Source organism: Hylaeus volcanicus, chromosome 3, assembly GCF_026283585.1.
Source record: "Hylaeus volcanicus isolate JK05 chromosome 3, UHH_iyHylVolc1.0_haploid, whole genome shotgun sequence".
NCBI lineage: Eukaryota > Metazoa > Arthropoda > Insecta > Hymenoptera > Colletidae > Hylaeus > Hylaeus volcanicus.
Window position 1 is genome coordinate 4,904,001 of NC_071978.1, and position 21,846 is coordinate 4,925,846.

Genomic DNA, 21,846 nt, shown 5'->3' on the forward strand with positions numbered 1-21,846 from the left:
CCGCGCCTACTAGATGCAATCGGCGCTATAGCCCGACACATCTGTAGCACCGGTTGCCAACTAACAGGGGCACCTTCTGGCGCCTGCTAGATGCAACCGGCTCTATAGATTGAGTACATCTGCATCGCTGGTTGCCAACTATCAGGGGTACCTTCTCGCGCCTACTAGAGGCAACCGGCGCTATAGCCCGACACATCTGTAGCACCGGTTGCCAACTAACAGGGGTACCTTCTGGCGCCTCCTAGATGCAACCGGCGCTATAGATCGACTACGTCTGTATCACCGGTTGCCAATTATCAGGGGTACCCTCTCGCGCCTATTAGATGCAACTGGTGCTATTGAGTAATCACATGTGCATCGCCGGTTGCCAACTGTCAGGGGGATTCTGCCACGAGATAGACAATTTGTTCGACTCATTTATGAAGAAATACACCTTTTTCGTTATTTTACGTATAAAATTTTAACCGTGAGAGATAGAAACAATCGTCTTATACGAAAAGGTACACCGATACAAACGGTTTATCATTCTAATAACTCCGCTAGTGCTGTTATCACTGCGGTAAGACTTCCTTCGATATAATGGTCATTCTTTTAAGAACTATGTGGCGTAGAAAATCCCGAGATAAGAGAGATTAAAAATTTCAACCGCATCCCAGGACGGATGTAACTCAACAATGGGAACATTTCTGTATGTTAGATGGAGCTTGTTGTTGTGACAGAGCTTGTTGCGATTACTGGACTATATTTCGGCCGTGTCGAGTACATTTTTCAAATGTCCAAGTAGCCAGAGGAACTCCAGCTGTTGCACCGTGTATTTTTGGACGCTCTGTATAGTCTCGAGTAGCGTCGAAGGTGGGGAAAACTGTTTCCCCTTCCTAAACCGAACTCCGGAGTCGACGGATTCGTGCAAGCAGACTTGTAGCAACTTGTAGACAGTCCGTGACAAAGCGAACGGTCGTGCTTGCTCGACTACACAATATCCTAGCCGCGGACCGAAGCGAGTGCATGTCACTTGCACTTGCACCAGTCACCCACGAGAAAGGGACGGAACAAGTGTCGAAGAAACATGGCGGCGCATTGGAACGTGCCACAGTGATGCAGCGTACGCGCAACGAAAACCTCGACTCAGACTGACCAAAAAGGCCTCGCTCACTAAACATCCATCTGGCCAAATGACATGGGAATTTGTAATCGAAGACACTTCCTGTTGACAATATGCGTCTTGCAACTTGTGAGTTTCGTTCGACGAACAGAACCCTTCTCAATTCTACCTCTTGCTTCGTTATCGTTCGTCATCGCGATACGTAAGCGTGCATTTTCACGGTTTTTCCCAGGAGGATCGAGTCATAACCTTTGTTTCCACGAAACTGGTTTCGCGACGAGCTTTCCACCCGGAGTAATTCGCCAGCGATACCAGCGATGTTTTGCATAAGTTTCGAACAATTTTATCGATATTACGGACCGATCATCGTATCGCTTTATCGACCCGGAGGTCGCGTGGTTTATCTCTGTTAAGTGGAGATCCCCGTAGAAACTAGCCCAACTATTTATTTAATGCCGCTTTTCCTACTTTCTACTACTTTCTTGTGCTCAATAACCGACCACTTTTTATTCCCTATGCTCTGCCTTTATTCTATTAAGATTCGTCATGATCTTATTTCATAATTGTGTTACTTTGAATTCTTTTACATCCTGGCTTTCTTCCAAAGACGAATTTTATTCGAATATTATTCGTGACTTTATTCTATTGGGAGCAGTTATTTGAGCAAATTTTCATTCATTCATTGTGTAAAATGTAGTATAAGAATTTTTTCCACCTGTGCTTTCTTTGTATCTTATACGAGGAAGTATTAATTGGTATAATATACCTGAAGTAATCTGTTCATTTGGTAAACAAGTTATGTAAAGTATAATTAATATTTTATCATTGATCGATCAACAAGATAATGTACCTTTAATGAACATCAAATAATCTGTAAGCACAGATGAAAATAAATAAATGAACAAAAATAATTGATCATTTTGAAGTAAATCTTTTCTTTAAAAGAAATGGATTCTGTAGAGATGCTTCATGGACAATGGTTCTGACTCAGAGTGGGTAATTAATTGAGTATTTAGAACACGAGGCAATTGGTGCAGATTAAGAATGCACACAAAAAAGGAGTTAATAGAAATTGAAGGAATTACTGTTCCTATGCTAACTTATCTACATAAACTTTCCTATTTTCTTTTCATGCGATACTTAATATGTTGTTTTTTCTTTATACTCAGATCACTACCATAGAGCGCCAAGTTTTCGACTTTCTGGGCTTCATGTGGGCCCCGATACTGGTCAATTTCTTCAATATTATATTTGTAATCCTAGGATTTTTTGGGGCCTTTCAGTATAGACCTAAATATATCATATCGGTAAGTAAGAATTACTATTTGATTACAGGATTATTATCATTGGAAAATCACTTATTTGTTTCTCAATTTATTGTAGTATTGCATATGGAATACGGTATGGCTGGGGTGGAATGTATTCATGATATGTTTCTACCTCAACGTGGGTGTGCTGGACAGAGTAAGTTTCGAAATTCCATATAATTTTACGACCTTACTTGTAAAGAGTAAGCTACAATCACTCTGAACATTTTTTAGAATAGTGATGTTTTGAACCTTGGCACTGGCAGTTTTTCCTGGTGGCACGTGAACGGACCAGGCTGCAAAGCTGTTTACGATGTTACCGAGCCTGAATTATTCAGACCTGCGCGGCCTACAAACGTAACAGACTGCGTGCTAGATTACGAAGTAGTTGAAATTTTACACGCGTCTACTCAATGTATTTTAGGTGTAAGTACCATCTTTGCGTTTATTCTCGAATGAAGTTGCGTCGGTCGTCTTGCTTAAAATTATCGTTTCTATGTTTCAGTTTATTGCAATCGTCGGTGGTATTTGTCTGAGTAAAGTTTTCCTAGAAGAAGACGATAGCTGTAAGTATAAGACTTGAAACCCTTTGTTTCGATTATTGCCAGACTCGGATTAGTATAAAAATTAGTTCGTTGCGTAAAACTATGTTGACTTTAATTTTGGGGCATTATTTGGTGGTAACTTTGGGTAATATTTGCATTGGTATTGGTAAACGAGACTTAAGGGAAAAACATTGATAAATCTTGTGCCTACACTTCCGAAACTTTCATGTATCACTATTAGTGTAGCAAAAGGTGCAATGATAAATCTTATTTTCTTTTTACATTTCGGATACACATTTGGTATTTACGTTTCATTGTAAAATGAAATCGCAGCAAATCACCTTTGGTGTTTTAATTGTATAAACGTCTGAGATTTATTATTGCTTGAAAAGAGGGTTGTCGGTTACAGTTGATTTCATTGGTGGATTTGATCCTCCATTTTGGTAAGTGCTTTGCCTGATTCATCGTTTGCACGCATTTTATCTACCCACTTAAGCACGAGTAATAAGATTTTTATACGTATCGCGATAGCCACTGGATTCCTCGTTGTTTATTGAAATTCTTGGGCACGTATTGGTACCACAGAGAATGTTAGAGTATCGTGAAGTAACGTTATGCATCGTGGATATTTCAAATTTATTTCTACTTTATGTAGTTATGTAGAATTGTTAATATAGCATGTACTCTTTGCAAACGATAATTCGTATCATTGAACATTAATTTCCGACAATTATTCAAATGCATTGATAAATCATTAAGTAATGTGGCAGATTATTCGCTAGTATCGGCCATACAAAACTACAATTAATTATACCATTTAAGTTACCCACAACGAAACGAATCACCTTTGCGTAAAACACAGCAAAATTTGATCTAATACAATGGATTCTACGTCATATTTCAGTTGACTTTGTTGGAGGTGATGACTTTGGGTTGGCAGGCCACACAGCGTTACATCCTATGTACGTTAGCTACTCGGCTCTTCCGTCACCTGCCCACCCTCAAAAAACTTCCAATCAAAATTACCCTACAGGCACTGCTAGCTCCCAGCAATCCGTTTGTAACGATACCAGTTTTCCAAAGCATAATGACAAAGTGTGCAATAGCTCGGGACGTATTAAAAACAATAGTTTTAGAAACGACACCATCCGAACGAATAGGAGCAACGTGTCAAATCGCGAGTTGAAGTACGTAGATTACTCAAACGATTACTCCAACCCTCTGGATCACTTGCAGAGGCCCGTGTCTCCTTGCGACGAATACGATTCGTTAGACAGTGCCGCTAAATTGAGGTACCAAAAGAACAAATTGTATTATCCACATTCGTCAAAGTACAGCCCCGTTGCGTCGCCGCGGATCAAATCATGTTCTGCAGTTGCGAAGCAAGCTAAAGCCTCCAACAAGCCTAGAGTCTTTACAGATTACGTTCGGGAACAGCCATTGAGATCCTTCTATTCCGATCCCAGATTGGCGGTCGAGAATCAACAACAAAATACAAGCGAACAAGAAGCACCGAGTAGGTCTCACAGAGACAGCAGACCCCTGTCGTTGTATGCCAGTAACTTGTAGGTTTAAACTTGAGGGAGTATTCGGTTTTTTCGGACATAAAATAAGTAACGTCTATTTTGTACGAATGTTTATAGAAGTCTTGTAAGGAATTAACTTTTTTGATCCGACAAAGAGAATACCCCCTTAAGGGTAGAGCGTTCCCTTTGTTTCTTTCTCTAGAGTTTTGCGTGAAATTTCTTTCTAGCTTTGAAAGCACACGACTGAGGTTGGTGTACTTTGACGCTGTTCTGTGTAAATTTCGGAAGCGTGACACACAATTCCTATACTTGCCAAATAGATAGAACAATTAGAGTAGCTAGTTTAGGGTGCCTTCCCCATTTTCGATTTACATTAATCTAGATATAATTCTATCCATTTTTGTAACATCACACTCAACGTTCGTCTACGTTTGAAAGTATTGACTGATATAGTGGATCGAGTTGCGTGTTCACTAGCACTGTTTGCTTTCGTGTTCATATTAATACAATTTTTTTTTTTTCATTTTTTTTTTTTGCATTGAAGATTTATTTACAATTGTTCATAGCGTGTACAATCGTGTTGCTTGTAGTTAGTGACACGGATTTGTACGGATACATATGCACTGTGATACGTATAGAGATATGAATCATGTTTGTTCGCGAATGTTCGAGGCCTTTATCGATTGTGAATTTCGAAAATTTATGCTTGACGCAGAATTTTTTATATGGAACGTTGCATAATGAGAAATGCAGCACGTACAAAATTTTATTGTAATCGTTTACGTATGTTTTAGGATTTTGTTTACGAACCGTAGATTTATTAATAATTTTTATCATCGATATTCCCTCGTAAGGATTAGTACTTGCTAAGGATTTATTTCGGCAATACGCGTTGGCCTGGCTTGAAACGGATAGCACATGATGTAATATTAGGTTTGCATTTCTTTAGCTTGTTGTATCGTGATGGTGGACAAGTCTTTGTTTAAACGGTGCTACGAGAACTTTTATTTTAAGGACACGTTTGAATATTGCAGTAGTGCATGCTAGCTCTTGTTCTTTTTCACAGTTTTAAGTTCGATAGAACGTTTTTTTTTTTTTTACATCTTCCTTCGAGCAACGATTTAGCCGTAACGTCTACGCACGTAGAAGAAAAACGTACAATCATACGTGCAATCAATTAACAGATACAAGATAGATTTCTCTACAATTTTATTTTGTAATCGTGTACTTTTCAAATTTACTTTCGACATTCCATAGATTATCAACTGAATATCTAGTAAAAAGTGAAATCTGAAGTGACAGTAGCTGTACGAGATGCTTTTCTGGTTGTTTTTTTTTTATTTTTTTTTTTATACAGAACACAGAGTTGTTCGTTTTTTGATAGACTGCATACATATTAATCGTGCAGGATGCTCTGTAAATTGCGGATCAAGAGCTAATAAAAGTACATGGGTCAAGTGTGATGATTCGAGAATAAAAATATTTTACTTTCAGAGGACTTTACTTTAAATATTGCAGAAAAAATGTAATTAACTGGTGTTTTTCAAATTGTGGTCTCAAAGTATATTATCGAATAATGATTTCATTTTATTGAACAGGTCCCCAAAAAAGAGAAGTTTGAGAAACACTGTTCTAAACGATCCACTGGCATGGAAATTAAATTGCTAGTATTGTTGCACTACGTACACTGATTGATCGATGATCAAATTTATTGCGATCTAATAATAGACAAAATGTATGATACATATTGGAGACGCATCGCGCTGTGCAAATACATTTTTTCCATCACACTTCACCAAGATACTATCGTTAGCTTTGTTCTTCATTTATAATGCAACCTGGACAATACCTAAGTTCTTTTACCTTAAGTAGTCTTAATCGAACCATTGTTATTTATCGATTAGATATTTTGTACATGTTGCAATACTTAGGATACCAATTGTTACTTAATCCTTTTACGTTTCTTAACGGGGCATACTTGTCGGAGTCACTATCATAAATGTTGCTCAGTGAACACTAATTGTATATAATTTCATATGTTCGTTTTAAGTTTATGTGTAACGCATGTTACGTGATTTATTTATATAACACAGGCACACTTTATTGTATCACGGGGTTAGAGGATTCAATGTTGTCGAATAATACCTGACTACGATTGTTAGTTGTACGTTAAAATTGTCACTTCAGATTGGTCGTTCAACGTAGTACCAATCCCTTCCTCGTTCGAAACTTGTACAGTAGTCGTGTGTAATTTGTTTAAAGGCGTAGTTCTTAGTTTTATATTTATTTACTGTATCATATAATTTACCTTGGTGCAGTTCATTGGCGACAATAAACGTGCAATGCTACTATACTTGCTTGCTTTTTTATTTATTAACCCCCGTTCTCTATTTCTTTCTCTCCTGTCTCTCTAACATTCTCCTCCTCTGCGGTTTCTTTTCGGGGAAACTGTTGTTTCGTTTACTTCTTAGTTAATTCTTTGGTGATCGTTTCAAGTCTCTGCGTCGCTGTACGATCTAACACCAGGGATGGGCAAAATTCTCATCCTGATAGGAAAATTTTGAACAACGAGTAAAAGATAAATGAATGTTAATTTATTGGTTATCTCTGTTAAAAATCTTTCATTGCGTTTCCAAAACTAAGGTTGGCAAGGAAAGATGATGGGCCAAATGTTATTCAAATGGATGACTAGAATGTTACGGAAATATTGTATTCTATTATTTCAAACTTTGTTTATATTCAAAGAGTAAGTTATTTATCTTTTATTCGTCATTCGAAGTCTTTACCTAGATGAAAAAGTTTGTTCATCTCTGAACAAGAGTTTACACAGCTGGAAACACGTTTATGTGCACGTGAGAGCCGCGTCTATAGAGTTCATGAGTAACTAGATCAGCGTATCGACTATTCCCCATCTGACATTCGCTCTGTTTCCATCCCAGTGCAAGCTAAACGGAAGAAAAAGCAGCCGAGGCCGTTGTACAGTATCGAGTACTCTCAGCCTGAGCCTCCAGTACACGATGACAGCGTCTCACCCAAGCCGATGACGCCTCGCAGAGTGAAGCGCAGGTCGGTGATCTCTCGAGACGGAACGCGAAGGTCCAGCCGCAGGAGCTCTGTGAGACAATCCCGCAGGAAGAACCCCGTGAACCGAATCATGGACCACCAGGAGAGCCTCTACGCCAACACCACACCTAGCAACCTCACCAATCAGAACGTCAACTCCCTGTCTCAAGGTACCCTCAACTACGACCGAATCTCAATGACCTGGGACAGAGATAGGAACTCCAATTGGCAGCCGGAAGCTGTGAACATGGCCGTGTCCTCTCCCACTTTATGGAACCAGGACTCTTCCAACAACTACTCCAACACCACCAACTACACGAATCAAAACTATCCCAATTGGGACGCGAGCAGTTCTACTAGGAACCTGGCTGATAATTGGCAGCCTAGCGAGTTGAGCCCTATGCAATGGCAAGGCCAGAGTAATCCTACTTTCCAGCAGACCAGCACCCAGAGTCTGAACGGCGAGGATCTGGATGACTTATATAATAATCGACCAGCCAGCGCCAGGTCCAGTTATAGCAACTATCACGGGGTGAGGGCCACGCCACAGGTGCCTAACAGGACTGACATCGTCAGACAGAGCCAGAGACAGTTCGTTCTCAGTGGACCCCCTGCTTATCAGGACACAGTGATTTGAGGTATCGCTGGTGATGTTGGGAGCTGGCAAGAAATGATCTTGGTTAGAGTTTACTGTCCTCGTTGTTTCATTCAATTAATAAGGAGACCAATTATGTTTGATTATGTCTCCTTGTGAGAAATACAGAGCGTAGTTCTCTATTTTCCATGGATGGGCAAAATTTTATTTGAATAAAAAATTATATATGAAATATAGCAATCTATTTATAGCTATATTTCAAGAGAAATATCTATTCTACCTTATATTTGTTACATGAAAACTAACTAAGAATTTTGCCCATCTCTGCTACTGATCCGTGTTAAAGCTTGACTCTTAAAACACAACAAGTTTATTCTTGTTGATTCCCAACAGTAAAAGGCCTATGTTTGCTGTTATGGATGAAACGCAATAGCGTGTTACTATGTACTTAGCACTTTGTTACTTTTAAGTTTACCACAGTAAGTGAGAGAGATTTCTCTCGCTACTTCACCGACTATCAAGCTTTACTTAATCCTCTATGGTCCTATGTCGAGGGAGACTCGACAAAAATGTACTGAAATCAAAAATCTGGACCGCAGAGTATTAAACAGGGGATGCAATCCCTGTTTGAGCTGCATTTTGTTGTGTACAATCAGGACCCTGTGCAAGGGACATCTTGGTGAAATTTTAACAATTAGACTGTGAATTTCATTTAATTATAGCGCGTATTAATACAGAAAAATGATTCTGCACACGTCTAGCACATGGTTTTCATATTCAAATACGCTATAAATGTGTGTCCCTTTGTGATCCTATGTCGAGTGAGGTTCTACATAAGAAATCTGGATCACAAAGGGATAAAATTCGTAGTCTAATAGCAACGTTCGAAGGATTTCGAGACTAGCAATATTTCACAGATCTCGTAACGACCTTCCATCTTCTTAAACCTCCGTCTTTCATCTCAGGACTCAACGAGTCAGAGTTTCCCCCTTTTCCTAATAAACGTTTAGCTGTTCGCACATTTCACCATCGATACGGAACCGTAGAATGGTATATCTTTTATACGAAATATATATGTACATATAAAATTTAACTATACAAAATTTTCAATACCAATTTGTCGCAATGATCACTTTTTGCTATGCGCTTTTCTTTTTTCTAATGCAATTTATTAATTATTACTTTACTTCGAGTAACTCGATCAAATATTGATCTGAGATTAATTGATAAAACAAATAATTCTTTTTAGACGTTACAAAACGATTTACAGCGTAAAATGAATAACCAACGTCGTCGCAGGTTATTTAACTCGTCATTCAAATTTTCGTCATCTAAAGGATCATCTGTAAATATCCAGTTAATAATCATTGCCTCGAATCATTCTGTACAAAAAGAAGAACGACGATCATCCTTATTTATAATGTTTGAAGCACCTTGAAGCCTTAAAAACGACGCACTCACACGTGACTTATACAATTTAGGGAAATAGATAAGCACTCCTCTACTTTTCTACGTCCTATTTTCTAAAGGACGTGTTAAGATTTTTACCGTACGCCATTGTATTCTTGCAATTGTGTCATAGTCTTCCAGACTGCGAGAACAAAATAATTAAAAAAAAAGTATGTATATGAACCGCTCAGAGATCGAGAAGGGATGATAAAAATCAAATTCTTCGAGAATCAATTCATCAAAGTAACGATGTATTAAAAATTAATAAAATGTGCGTAAAAAAAGCGATTAGAAGTAAGTAGAGTCACTCACGATTGGTCGCTGAGAGTTTCATAAATGTCCAGTGGCGTAACCAGAAATGTTGAGACTCGTGTATTAATAGTTATAGTGTGGCCCTTACAGAAGGAAGATAAATTTAAAAAAATACAAAGTGATATTTTTAATTTAAAAAAAGAAGTAATTTCTAATAAGACAAAAATTATATTTTATAAAGTGGGGTCTCCTAAGTTACGCTACTGTATCGGTCTCGTGTAATAAGCGTATCGTTTTCAATGCACTGCGCGTGAAAAGTGCAATAAGAGTTTCTCGTCGGAGTTGCAGACTATTTTTTCATGCGGTGAATCAAAATACACATAGATTACGTCGATGGCGTTGTTGAGCTGCGCGTGCCTCGATCAGAGATGGTCAGAATTTAATTTGAATAATAGCGGTGCCACAAGGTGATGCTACCACACGCCTCAGTGGCACCATTAGTTCTCATACTCGTCGTACGCTGAAACTATAGTGGTGCTCAGACTTGGTATAATCACTTACTGACGGTATTTATTCAATCGAATCGTTAAATTCTTGTTTGTTCGCTGTTGAATGAGATATTTTATTTTGCAATAAAAATGTTAAGATACAATTTATAGATAAGAATTTTGCCCATCTCTGGCCCCGAGAACTTTGCAGATTTACCTGGTAGGATGTGAAATGTAAACCAAAGTATTAAACATCGATGTAAGTTAACGATAATACTTGTAATTATTCTAATGTAAAACTGCCTCAACTTTTACTCTCTGACTGTCGTACAACGTAGGATTTAATTTTAGCGATCTCGCACACGATTGATTTAAGTACTTAATTCTCGTCGATGAAGAATCTCTTAACGCTTTGCTCATCGATCAGGATCACTGCACTTGCTGCCTGATACCGTAAATTGCGTCTTCAATATTTCTTTATAAAATAAAAGAATAACGAAACAGTGGACTTTTAGTTACACAAGCATCGATGAACAGAGCATTGACTTGTTTTCACACTTTGAGTCGACACGGAGTAGATGGGATTTAGCTTAAGAAAATTAGTATTAATTCGACGAGCGTTTCGTTGTTACATAATTTATGTTTAACGATAGTGAAATTCGCATGATTCTCGATATTGTCATTTTGGTGAGGTGATCTGTTGCCATACTGTGCGAGGGAAGAGCATAAATTAATTCGCGTTTATTTCTGCTTCAATTCTCCATCGCACAGTGCAGCGATTGTATCATTGTATTTTATTCTCGCGTATTCGTAGAATTATTGTTAGGTGTACTAGGTTTACACGAATGACAGCTATTATGAGCGCGCGAGGAGATTGCCATAAACTCCTCCCCGTAATCATCGAGACGCCGCCGCGCCATGGGTTCGTGGCGCTCTTCTCGCTAGCGCGCGATACTTTTAACTATCAATCACGAACAATGTGTGTCGTTTTCGACGCAATCGGTATCTCCTTATTATCTGTTTACGACATCTCACGCTCAGGATTCAACTATACGTCATCACAGTGATACAATAGCCTCGTTAACGGGAACAACATGTTCTATGTTTTCTATGTATTATTGTTCACCACTATTGTACAATGTATTAGCAATAATCACAAGACAATAAACGACTACTGTTCGGGACTTTGTATCTTGGTTAATTGTTTATACGAATTACCTACAGTAGATAGTCAAGATCTCATTTATACATGTATCAGTGTCTATCTGAATTTAATATATAACAGGTAAGTTGGTTTCGTTTATTCCCCCATTTTCGCTACTATTTTTATTCGATTCAGGTGAACAAATTTTTGTGTCGTTACTACGTATTAAAAAAGTAGCCTAAGTCGTCACCCACGTTCATTTTTCTCGCGCGGAAACAGTAGCACCCTCCCCCCAGGCCGAAGATAGTCCACTGCGTTTGATTCCCAAAAAAAAAAAAAAAAAAACCGCAGTGTACATACAGTGTGTTGCGAAATTCAGAACACCGCGTCTAAATCGCGCATGTGCCCCAAGTGGCTGGCCTCTCCCCTGGCAGACGTCCCTTATAATAACCGCAGTAACACCCAGTTGCCGGGACGTCGAGGGTCGCGCTATCGCGACACCGTCTCTGATAATACGTGCGTACGCGTGCGTGTCAAAGCCGTACCAAGTGTGCCAATCCTCCACCGCGTGCTCCTCAACGAGACAGGTCGTCTACGAGCGATCGTCAGGGGCTCGAGGATGCTGAAGATCGTCAAAGTTGGAGCTGACGGGCTCAGGAGACTCCATACCAGCAACAAGGTGCGAAGAACTCTTAGTGCTGCGATTATTGATCCATAAAATTTGCAAGAAATTCGGTTCCTCCTTTATTGATCCACGAGGGTGCCTTTTAACCTTTTCCTTGCTGAATCGATAAGGGGATCATGTGTGTATTTCGCAAATCGGGAGCTTATGAATTTATGAAGAAATTAAGTAGACTCGAAGGTATCGTTGCCTCGATCTCAGAGAAGATGAATTGATATTGAACTTTAACTCATTCAGATAGATAGACGAGTCTGGCTCGGACCTGGGCCAAAACGTGCTAGCTACGAGTCAGACTCACAGCTGTCAGATTTAGATAGCACAACGACGCAATTTGGCGACGAGGAGTGTAAAATAAATGAAAGCTGACTGTGGTAAGATGTCATAAGGGATGTTTCCAAGAATGCGATTCCTCAACCTTCGATCTAGAGCTATTCTGACACTAAACCAATTAATGTCGATTTTCTTTTACGATTCTCATGGAACAAAGGGCATAGAACTGACAGCGTGGTACTTGAAAAATAAAGAGCTCAAGTGCAAACTGGAGAAAACATCGAGTGGCTGAAGAAAGAGCCTTGTTTGCAAAGGATTCACCGCTTCTATATCGATATAATGCGTTTAACGACGTCGTTGCGATTTCTTCAACAATTGCACGATTAACACAGTTGCACAGAGAAGCTAGTTGGTAATAGGGAGTTGGTTTAGAAGGGAGATCACAGGTTGAGAGCAAAGAGGGTGAAGGGACTCAGTGATTGACCTCGAGGATCAAGGACTGACAGTTCTATCCTCTTTGTTCCACGGATTTCGTTAGTAGGATATTTTGTAGGATTTTTGCGAAAATAATAGTATCGATCCATCCACCCGTGCTCTGCTTAAATCTATTCACGTTTGGCGTCCACGTGGGTGGCGGCAGTGGCCTAATTCAGCGACGAAAATACTCGAATGCCGCTGCGAGCGACGCACTTGAATCCGATCACTGTCAAGCGTCTTTTAGCAAGCTACATTGCTGTCAATCATCTGTGGTGTATTGTTCTACTGATAGACAAAGCATCTACCTAAGGACCTGATCAAGGGGGCCCCCCAAAATTAAGTTTTCAATCTATTTGTGTGAGAACTGTGCCAGCTATATTACTCCAACAAGTAGAATCGTACTTTCCTATATGTAGATCTATCCCAGATCTACCCAGGGTCCCAAATAGAAGGGGTTCCCCAAAATGTGGAAGCCTGGCGCCACGAGGGATAAGCGCTTCTCAAGTTTTTGTTTCCGGGCGCGCGTCCTACTGATCCGTATTAGGGGTACACGTGGCAGGTTTCGGCTTAGAGTACTATAGGGGTTGATTCATGGAAAGATCAATACAGCCATGCTTGGCAATGGTCGCTTTTGCACCCTCTTGCATGCTACAAAGATTCGGGAGCATTTTGTGTTAGGGGTGCGAGGGGAGCACAATGACGTCGGACCATCACAACGTTCCACGTTCATTACAATTATTATTATTATTAGACTAGTAATCGAAATTCTACAAATTTCTTCGTAACCGTCATTAGAAAGATGCAAAATTTACTAAATGCACTCTTCTCGCACGCGAACAGTACTTTACACGACAGGAAACGATTATATTAATACGTTCAATGCGTACGCGTTTCCTTGAAATTATCGTATTTTCTTCGTTTCTGAACATCTATAAAAAAAAAAAGTCGAATTGAGTAACCTCCACCTTTTCGAAGTCGGTTAAAAAACATATGGTTATCGATGACGTCAATGGTGCAGCAGGGATTCTGATTGCCACGATGGAATTGATTGGTTGCAGAGACGAGCCGCAGTACCAGCGTCGAAGAAGCTTGGAATTTTAAAATACTTGGACGCCGCTTACGGAAGTGCCTTAGAATTAGAACGCGCGCAGACACGGTAACGAACACGTTCTTTACCCTTGCAATTACTTATTACACCCTTCCCCCTTGTCGAGCTGACAATTTCGTGAAATCATAACAAAATCGCGTTCTGTAATTTTCCGTTCGAATTCTTCAATTTATTTATCAAACTCCTCGTTTTAGAATCTTTTGATCACTTGGGTTTAGAGCGTACCCCCTGTTTAAGAGGCGTCGAGTGCGTAAGACATCGAGCTGTATAAAATCCGTTTCCGTTAAAATCCGAGAGTGCCTCTTAGACAGGATTCGCTCTATTATTAATAATTTGAGTAGCGTTGCAGTAAATTGCACGAAAAAAAATCATGGAATATCTTGACGAGTATATCGATAAGCAAGAAAAGTTTAAATTTGAAAGGTTACGTACTTTTCTCCCCAAAAAGTATTTCAACCGAGACAAGCGGAGGATCCTTAAATTTAATTTTGCGACTACGAATGTTCGTCAAACGTTACCCTAATCCGTCAGTGTCACTCTGAGTAGTTTCTGCATAGTTAGACAATGAAGAATGCGAGTTCTCATTGTCAGCTATGCAGAGTGCAGCAATTAAGCGATACGACTCGGTGTTTTGTTCGAGCGTGTAAGCCGACACGTAATTATGCGTATGATTCGCGAATTGCGCATGCCCTCGACTGTTAAAGGAGAACCATAACGGGAGACTAGGTTCCGAGTGACATACAAAGCGTGCGAGGCATAACGATGACGATGGATTAGAAAATTAATTAAATATTCTATTGTGATCTTTGACGTAATTAACTATGAATTCATAAATATTAATTACAGTAATCGATAGTTCAAATACCAAGAAGGAAAGAGATAAAGTTTTGCGATCGAATGCAGCCATGAAAGGGTTAATAAAAAAATAATTCAAATAAATAAAATTAATAAAAATACAATTAGTGCAAGATGGAGATAGTCTAAAGATTTGAGATTGAGAACCGTCAATTAATGATTGCATCGGATTCATTGGTTCCCCATTGTGCACCGCCCAACGCGCGTATCTATTTCTCCATTGTTCCTCGACTAAAGAGAACAAGATAAATGATTAGCCTTATTTTAAATAAGCAACGCAGACGTTTGTGGCGCTTCGTATAAGCAATTGGTCTATTACACGTATCAGTTGAAGTTCAATGAGAGTGGTGAACTTATTCATTTATTGTCTGAATTGTGCAATCGATTACTACTTCAACATTGCAATTACAAGGTTGAACAGCAATCTCAAGCCTGTAGGCAGTACTCGGAGTGTGTAGTAAATTATGTACACCGTAAACACGTTTTATAATTGTAGACGTATGGCGACGTTTAAAATGACCAGGAGTGAAACTAATCTAGAACTAATTCTTCCAAATAAAAATGTAAATGACTATTCATTTTGGCCCTGTTCGATATCTACAATATTAATAAAATATAACGAAAATTACAGTGAGAGTAGTGTTAAGAGGTTTAATAATATTTTGGGTTTTTCTGGAATGGATAATGGTTTATCTCTGCTGTAAAAACTATTTCTAATCTATTCCAACCTATTTCTTATTTATTTCTAAATTTATTCCTAACCTACCTTCGTTTAAGTAAACATTTCATCTCTATTTCTAACTATTCCTCTACGATTTCTATAAAACTTCGACGACCGTAAAGATTCTCTTCGTGCTTGGGTGTCTCCTCTACATTTATCGATGAGAACCGTCAATTCTCATAGATCCGACCCCAAGTATCGCGATTTATTGTCTCAACGATGCCGCTCCGCATTTAAATACGTTCTGGAGACGATGGCTCATTGTTCGCCGTAACATTGTCCGATCACGAAACGGAGGATCTTCGCGGGAAGATCGCGCGTTCAAGAAGAGTCTCGCGTTGAAGTGGACGTTGAAATCGAGCTCGATATTTCTGAGAGTGATGGACGTGTTCGATCAAGTACCATCGACCTCCGAGCGGAAATCGATAGACGATTTCAACTTCCCTGGACTCTCTATGGAGGACGTCGCTGATTTTTATAACAATTGGCCTCGGTGAGATTTAGAGAGTTTCTATATGTTGTTGTATGGCTGTTTTTATTTTTTAACGGATGAAATTTTATGGCGGGGGAAATTGCGCGTAACTTTACTGACGAGGAATGCTGATATTTTCTGAGAAATAAATCTGAGGAAATATCTTTTGTACGTTCGGTAACGTTCGAGAAGAACAATGTTATTAGAAACACTCGGACATACACGACTCTAATTGAATCTAATCGATCGTCCAACCATAGGTGGTATCTACCATTCGGTGTTCGTCACGCCAATTTGCACGTTCGACCTCGTAATTTCCGTAAATTATATTACTTTTGCGCGCAATAAGAAAATCAATTCGAGTCAATACTGTATTCTTCGGTTGAGAAACAGTTTCGTATGAAATATTTGCTGGCAAGGAATTTTCAAACGTTGAGCATAGTCAAACGTTGGATAGCCAAGAACTAGATAGATAAATTCATGTTCGTTTTGTCAAAGAAAGGAAAATTGAAAAGTGAACAATCTATACGAATAATTTTGCTGATTAATTTTGATTAATTTCGATCTAATTTCATGCCCTCGTAATCTAATAAAATTAAACAAAAAGGTTTATATTCTCCTAATCTGTTGATTCATTCATCCAAAGAGCAAGCCCATCTAATCTTTCACGTTTTAAAAAAAATTAGATACGCACATATAAAACCTAGTGTCGGTTCACAGTCCACTCTAATGTGTTCTCACTTACGCAATACGAAACCACCAACAACGTTTCTTGAGATTTTCAATTAACGCACCCGCTTGCTACCGGAAGTATTGAAAATCTAGCTTGACCAACTGACACCTGCACTATTTTTGGCTCGTATTTCTTTCTCTAAGGGGGGTCGCAAGCTCGCATTTTGCAAACGCTATAAAGACATGGTCTTCCTCCATTTTGCACACACGAGGTAGCGAAGCAACGCAATATCGATCGCAGAAAAATCGTCGAACGCTCTCGATCGTTCGCGAAGCGTTAAACGAGTTTCCACCTTGGTTACTTGAACTATCGAACGACTTCTTCTCAAAAAGAAATACAAGACTGAGTCATCGATGCAATCGTGAAGTGGAATTTTATCTCATCGCTTTCGAGTTCTATATTCGTAACTGAGTTATGACAGAAGGAAACTTTGTGTCTTAACTACGAGTTTAAGAGAAAATCGTTTGAGAAGCTGTGTTTTGTTAGAAAATGAAGACTTCGTAGAATAATTACCAATAAAGGAGAAGAACGAAAGCATCGTTGTGCCTGGCATATAGAAGAAAGATGATAAGATCTCAAATGGAAATATGGAGTTAGTCCCGTTGGAGGGCGAGAAGGAATACTCGATCAGGTCGAAGGTCGCGTGCTCCATCTGGATAGAAAAGAATGGCGTTTACAAGCCCAAAGTGATGCTGGCGCGATTCCTTAGGTAACGAACCTAATTTTATCGTGTATTGATCCTCGTTTTCGTTGTGTTTTTCCAGCGACTACAGCTTCATTCATGACAGCCACTACATGTAGTGAGTACTATCAGACCTTGTATTACGCATTGTAGTGCATGGAGGGGGCAATCATTTGCTGGAAGTTATCAAAAACGTGATACTGGAATCATATTGAATTAATGAAGAATTAAGGCATATTTTTTGTTTAATTTTCGTATTCTTCAGTTTTCACTGCAAGTATAAATATTAGATTTCATTGATAATCAAATGTTATCCAGGAATAATAAAATAACAAAAGCAATCTTCCACGAAGATACTCCAAATATTCAAGAACAAATGATTTTTTCAAAATCTATACCTCAACGAAGTTGTTAACTTCTGAGATAAACATTCAATGTTTTTATTTTCTTTTTGTTCCTGCGATGTCGATGATAGTGCTGCGTACGCGACATGTCATCAGCATACAGCTGGAACTGGATGTGAGAAAACAAAGACAAAACAAGGATAAATTATGGGGTTCGGTTATACATACATGAATATTAAAGATAAGCAGAAAAAAAGACAAAACAGCTTGCTAACTGGTTGGTCCAGGCCAGCTAAACATGGAACGTCGCCGTGAACACTGCTTTTGTCATCTGAAACAAGCTGTATTATATCTAAACAAGACTATAGGCCCTGCTACTTAATAAAACGTTAATAAATCAAAGTCCAGCTCATAATGGACTTCGGAGGATTTGGAAAATGTTAACCCTCCACTGCAATAAAAACAATTATAGCTTGTTATGGCGATGTCCAAGGTCTCTGGATCAATTAAGCCAAGAAATAATTTCTTATTTAGAAAATAAAATCATGGTCAAATTAATAACTAATACCCGAAAATAAAATTCATGTAATAGAGGGTTAAGAAGATTTAAAAGTAGAATTATGAATGCGTCTGATGAATACGTCAACGAAAACTTGTTAATTAGGGACGTCACGAGCAGACGATGCGCGTAAATTAGGACTATACGATCACACTTTGTTCAACCTATCGGTGAATGTATAGTTGCAGTACATATTTAGCTTGTCTCGTGATAGGAAGAGTAAATTTATCGTGGCTGTGTACTAGTTCTACGATGCCTCTGTGGTTCGGAGTTTTGTCGCATATTTGTCGTAGATACCTTTCGACAGTGTAGATAGCTTTTTGGCGTGTGTCTTTGTTTGCATGTGTAGTCGTTTCCCTGTGTTTGATATTCGTGATTCAATCGAGATTAGAATTGGTAGTTTCGAAAACAAGCGTATCATTTAGCAACGTTTCGACTACTTGATTTTTGTGAATCCGCGAACAACACAATTACTTTTTTGCTCTTATAAAGTTTCATTAAAATTACCACCTGCCAATTTATTCGCCATTATTTCAATGTTTCCAGTACCAGAGACCAGGACCAAGCGACAAATGCCGAGGATGTGCTATTCGACATGTTCAAAAACGAGGAGACTGGTCTTCTACCGATTGGCAAGTTCTTGGCCGTGAGTAACTATTCCATCTCACCCCTAACGTGCCACCGCGAACCTGAGTCAATTAGTCCGGGTGGCCCTGGTCAAGGCTAGACGCTCTCGTTACGTTCTACATTATCTTGTTTTCGCTCGAAGGCTTTGAGGACGACCGGTTTACGAAACGACGACCCCAGACTTCAAGAATTCACGGACAATTTGCGGAAAGAGCACTTGAAGGGGGGACACGAGGGTATCTCGCCAGAGACGCAGAAGCTGAACAAGGAACAGTTCAGAAGGTAAACGACTCCTACTTCGATCTCCTTTTTTAATTATTTTTATTATCCTTTTTTTATTGGCAATCAGTTTGGTTGCCGTCTCTAGAATAAACGAGGAATACTGTATTAAATTGGAATGGATCTTCTCATTGTTAATCTCTGTGGCACCATACATCCTGTCTTTATTGCTACCTCGAACCATCCTGAAACAATAAAATTATCATGAAATACTAGTTCCTACTACTACAATTTCACCAGCACATTTCACCGGCTACATGCTGAAGGAAGTTAACTATGTCCCTTGGAAATCTCTTGTGGATATAGCATCACTTAATCTGACATTCTATAGATCAAAATTTGGAAATCCCTAACTCTGTCCTTATACTGGACTGTATATTCTAAATCATTTGAAAATTAAATCTCTTATTCCTTATCCCTTTTCTTTCTTTTTTTTTTCCTACCGATTCCACAATTAGCCTCCTGCCCTTGCATATTCGTTATCCGATCCTCTATCTACCGAGGACATTTCCGCTGCGATTTCAGGGTCATCAATCCCAACATAGTCCTGATTTCGAGGGCGTTCAGACACCAGTTCATCATCCCTGACTGGTCGGGTTTCACCAAGCACATAGAGGACTTCTATTGGAAATGCAAGTCGAACTCCGAGGGCAAGGTCGCCTCCTACATACCGCAACTGGCGAGGATGAATCCGGATTACTGGGGCGTCTCTGTCTGCACGATCGATGGACAGAGGTTCAGCATCGGCGACACGTCCATTCCCTTCACCCTGCAGAGCTGCAGCAAACCTCTGACCTACGCCATTGCTCTGGACAGGCTAGGCCAGGAAGTCGTTCATCAATATGTTGGCCAGGAACCGTCTGGACGAAACTTTAACGAGTTGGTGCTGGACTATAACAGTAGGTTGCCTTCTGATCTGGCCACATCACCAAAATGTTTACTTTGACTTTCTATTGATTCTAAAACTCTTGATTCTATATTCTTATATGTCGAGAAGGATACGTACAAGACTCTCAGAAAATAGCAAAAACCCACCCTCTCTAGTTTTCGAGAAATAAATTCTCAAACACGAGAAATTTATAATTTTGATTTTAATCGCGGAGCGAAACGTTAAAAAACGTTATTTTTGTGCTTATTCTGGATGTTCTTCCATATATGTAAAAAAGCACGAGTCAGAAACTCCAACTATAGTTCACGGTTATCTTCCATTAAAACCTAAGCAACAATTTGCACTTGAAAACGAAACTTCTTCGACAGAGAAACCCCATAACCCCATGATCAACGCCGGCGCGATACTGGTCTGTTCCCTGTTGAAGTCTCTGATCAAACCAGAAATGACTCTGGCCGAGAAGTTCGACTTCGCCATGAACTACTTCAAGAAGCTAGCTGGTGGGGAGAACCTAGGCTTCAACAATGCTGTCTTTTTGTCCGAGAGAGAGGCTGCTGATAGGAATTACGCTTTAGGATTCTACATGAGGGAGCACAACTGTTATCCCGACAAGAGTAATCTGCGGGAAATAATGGACTTCTACTTCCAAGTATGTGTATCCTCTTCCAAGACGAAGACATTTCTTCGAGAGCCTCAAAGTTAAGTTATAGTGTCTACGATGTTCTTGCGTTACAAGTGCTGCTCTATGGAAGCTAACTGCGACACGATGGCGGTGATGGCAGCTACTTTGGCCAATGGAGGCATTTGTCCCATCACAGAGGAGAAGGTCCTGAAGCCTGACAGCGTTCGAGACGTCCTCAGCCTGATGCACAGCTGCGGCATGTACGACTACAGTGGTCAGTTCGCTTTCAAGGTGAGTTTCATTGATCCTTTTAAGTCTTAGGACATTTTTCATTAACCATTTTGCTGAACAGAGGAAGGCTTACCTCACAGGAGATTAGCATTGGTACACTGCATACAATCTGAAAAATAATAGAAACGAAGTATTCAAAAATTGAGTCGATACCAGAGACCACAGTTGTTTCATGTTTAAAGAACAACTTTAACTATTCATATTTCAACTAACGTCTTTGAAACTATTAGAGTAACAGAGTGTTTGAGTTTTGAATACTTCGTAGTACTAAGATATAAAATGTCGCGATTGAGTGGCGGGGAAGATTGATTCACTTCTAAATATTTTAGAGCGGTATTGTGAAAGAAAATGAACGTTTGAACGTAGGTTGGTATACCAGCGAAGTCCGGGGTGTCTGGTAGCCTTCTGGTGGTCATTCCTAACGTAATGGGTATTTGCACATGGTCGCCACCCTTGGATCCCCTTGGCAACTCGTGTCGTGGCGTGCAATTCTGCGAAGAGCTAGTCACAGAGTTCAACTTCCACAGGTACGTAGACCATTTATCGATACACGATTAGTTTCAATGCAAGATATGTTGATAGTCTTGATAGTAGATGCAATTTTCACACGTACGTTCAACACACTTGCACGAAAACTTTATACACTTAACGGCAAAGGTGTGCAAAATTGTATTCAAGTTAAACTCGAAACCGCTCATCTTTTTTGGTTGTTAGTAGACTACGGATGTTTATGTAAATTCTCATTTTTATTGATCCGTATAAAG

At 39.5% G+C, this 21,846-nt stretch overlaps 2 protein-coding genes across 6 annotated transcripts; both read left to right on the plus strand.

The window, feature by feature from the left end:
* Positions 1–226: 226 nt before the first annotated feature.
* Positions 227–11,511, plus strand: LOC128874158 (sodium/potassium-transporting ATPase subunit beta-1-interacting protein). Of its 3 annotated transcripts, XM_054118592.1 has the most exons (7): positions 275–1,231; positions 2,272–2,409; positions 2,486–2,566; positions 2,644–2,835; positions 2,915–2,975; positions 3,364–3,397; positions 7,420–7,562. In XM_054118592.1, the coding sequence occupies exons 1-7, from the start codon at positions 1,178–1,180 to the stop codon at positions 7,427–7,429; spliced, it is 570 nt and encodes a 189-aa protein (XP_053974567.1). In that variant the 5' UTR covers positions 275–1,177; the 3' UTR covers positions 7,430–7,562. The 3 variants fall into 3 exon arrangements, with proteins under 3 accessions (XP_053974565.1, XP_053974567.1, XP_053974566.1); XM_054118590.1 differs by lacking the exon at positions 3,364–3,397 and having other exon boundaries at positions 227–1,231; positions 7,420–11,511; XM_054118591.1 differs by lacking the exons at positions 3,364–3,397; positions 7,420–7,562 and adding an exon at positions 3,859–6,833 and having other exon boundaries at positions 330–1,231.
* Positions 11,512–11,656: 145 nt separating this feature from the next.
* Positions 11,657–21,783, plus strand: LOC128874157 (glutaminase kidney isoform, mitochondrial). 3 transcript variants are annotated; one of them, XM_054118587.1, is made up of 9 exons: positions 11,657–12,150; positions 13,959–14,056; positions 17,554–17,589; positions 18,921–19,020; positions 19,144–19,283; positions 19,806–20,179; positions 20,538–20,818; positions 20,906–21,082; positions 21,449–21,783. In XM_054118587.1, the coding sequence occupies exons 1-9, from the start codon at positions 11,872–11,874 to the stop codon at positions 21,638–21,640; spliced, it is 1,677 nt and encodes a 558-aa protein (XP_053974562.1). In that variant the 5' UTR covers positions 11,657–11,871; the 3' UTR covers positions 21,641–21,783. The 3 variants fall into 3 exon arrangements, with proteins under 3 accessions (XP_053974562.1, XP_053974564.1, XP_053974563.1); XM_054118589.1 differs by lacking the exons at positions 11,657–12,150; positions 13,959–14,056; positions 17,554–17,589 and adding an exon at positions 15,834–16,077; XM_054118588.1 differs by lacking the exons at positions 11,657–12,150; positions 13,959–14,056; positions 17,554–17,589 and adding an exon at positions 16,937–17,498.
* Positions 21,784–21,846: the final 63 nt, after the last annotated feature.

What these genes read in the sequence shown, in the direction of transcription:
- LOC128874157 (XM_054118587.1), top strand. Translation starts at nt 11,872, where the DNA reads ATGTGCCCCAAGTGGCTGGCCTCTCCCCTGGCAGACGTCCCTTATAAT. An exon ending in GACTCCATACCAGCAACAAG is followed by an intron (nt 12,151 to 13,958) that starts GTGCGAAGAACT and finishes GATTGGTTGCAG; the next exon opens with AGACGAGCCGCAGTACCAGC. An exon ending in TAATGGACTTCTACTTCCAA is followed by an intron (nt 20,819 to 20,905) that starts GTATGTGTATCC and finishes TTGCGTTACAAG; the next exon opens with TGCTGCTCTATGGAAGCTAA.
- LOC128874158 (XM_054118590.1), top strand. Translation starts at nt 1,178, where the DNA reads ATGGGAATTTGTAATCGAAGACACTTCCTGTTGACAATATGCGTCTTG. An exon ending in CAATATGCGTCTTGCAACTT is followed by an intron (nt 1,232 to 2,271) that starts GTGAGTTTCGTT and finishes CTTTATACTCAG; the next exon opens with ATCACTACCATAGAGCGCCA. An exon ending in GACCTAAATATATCATATCG is followed by an intron (nt 2,410 to 2,485) that starts GTAAGTAAGAAT and finishes AATTTATTGTAG; the next exon opens with TATTGCATATGGAATACGGT.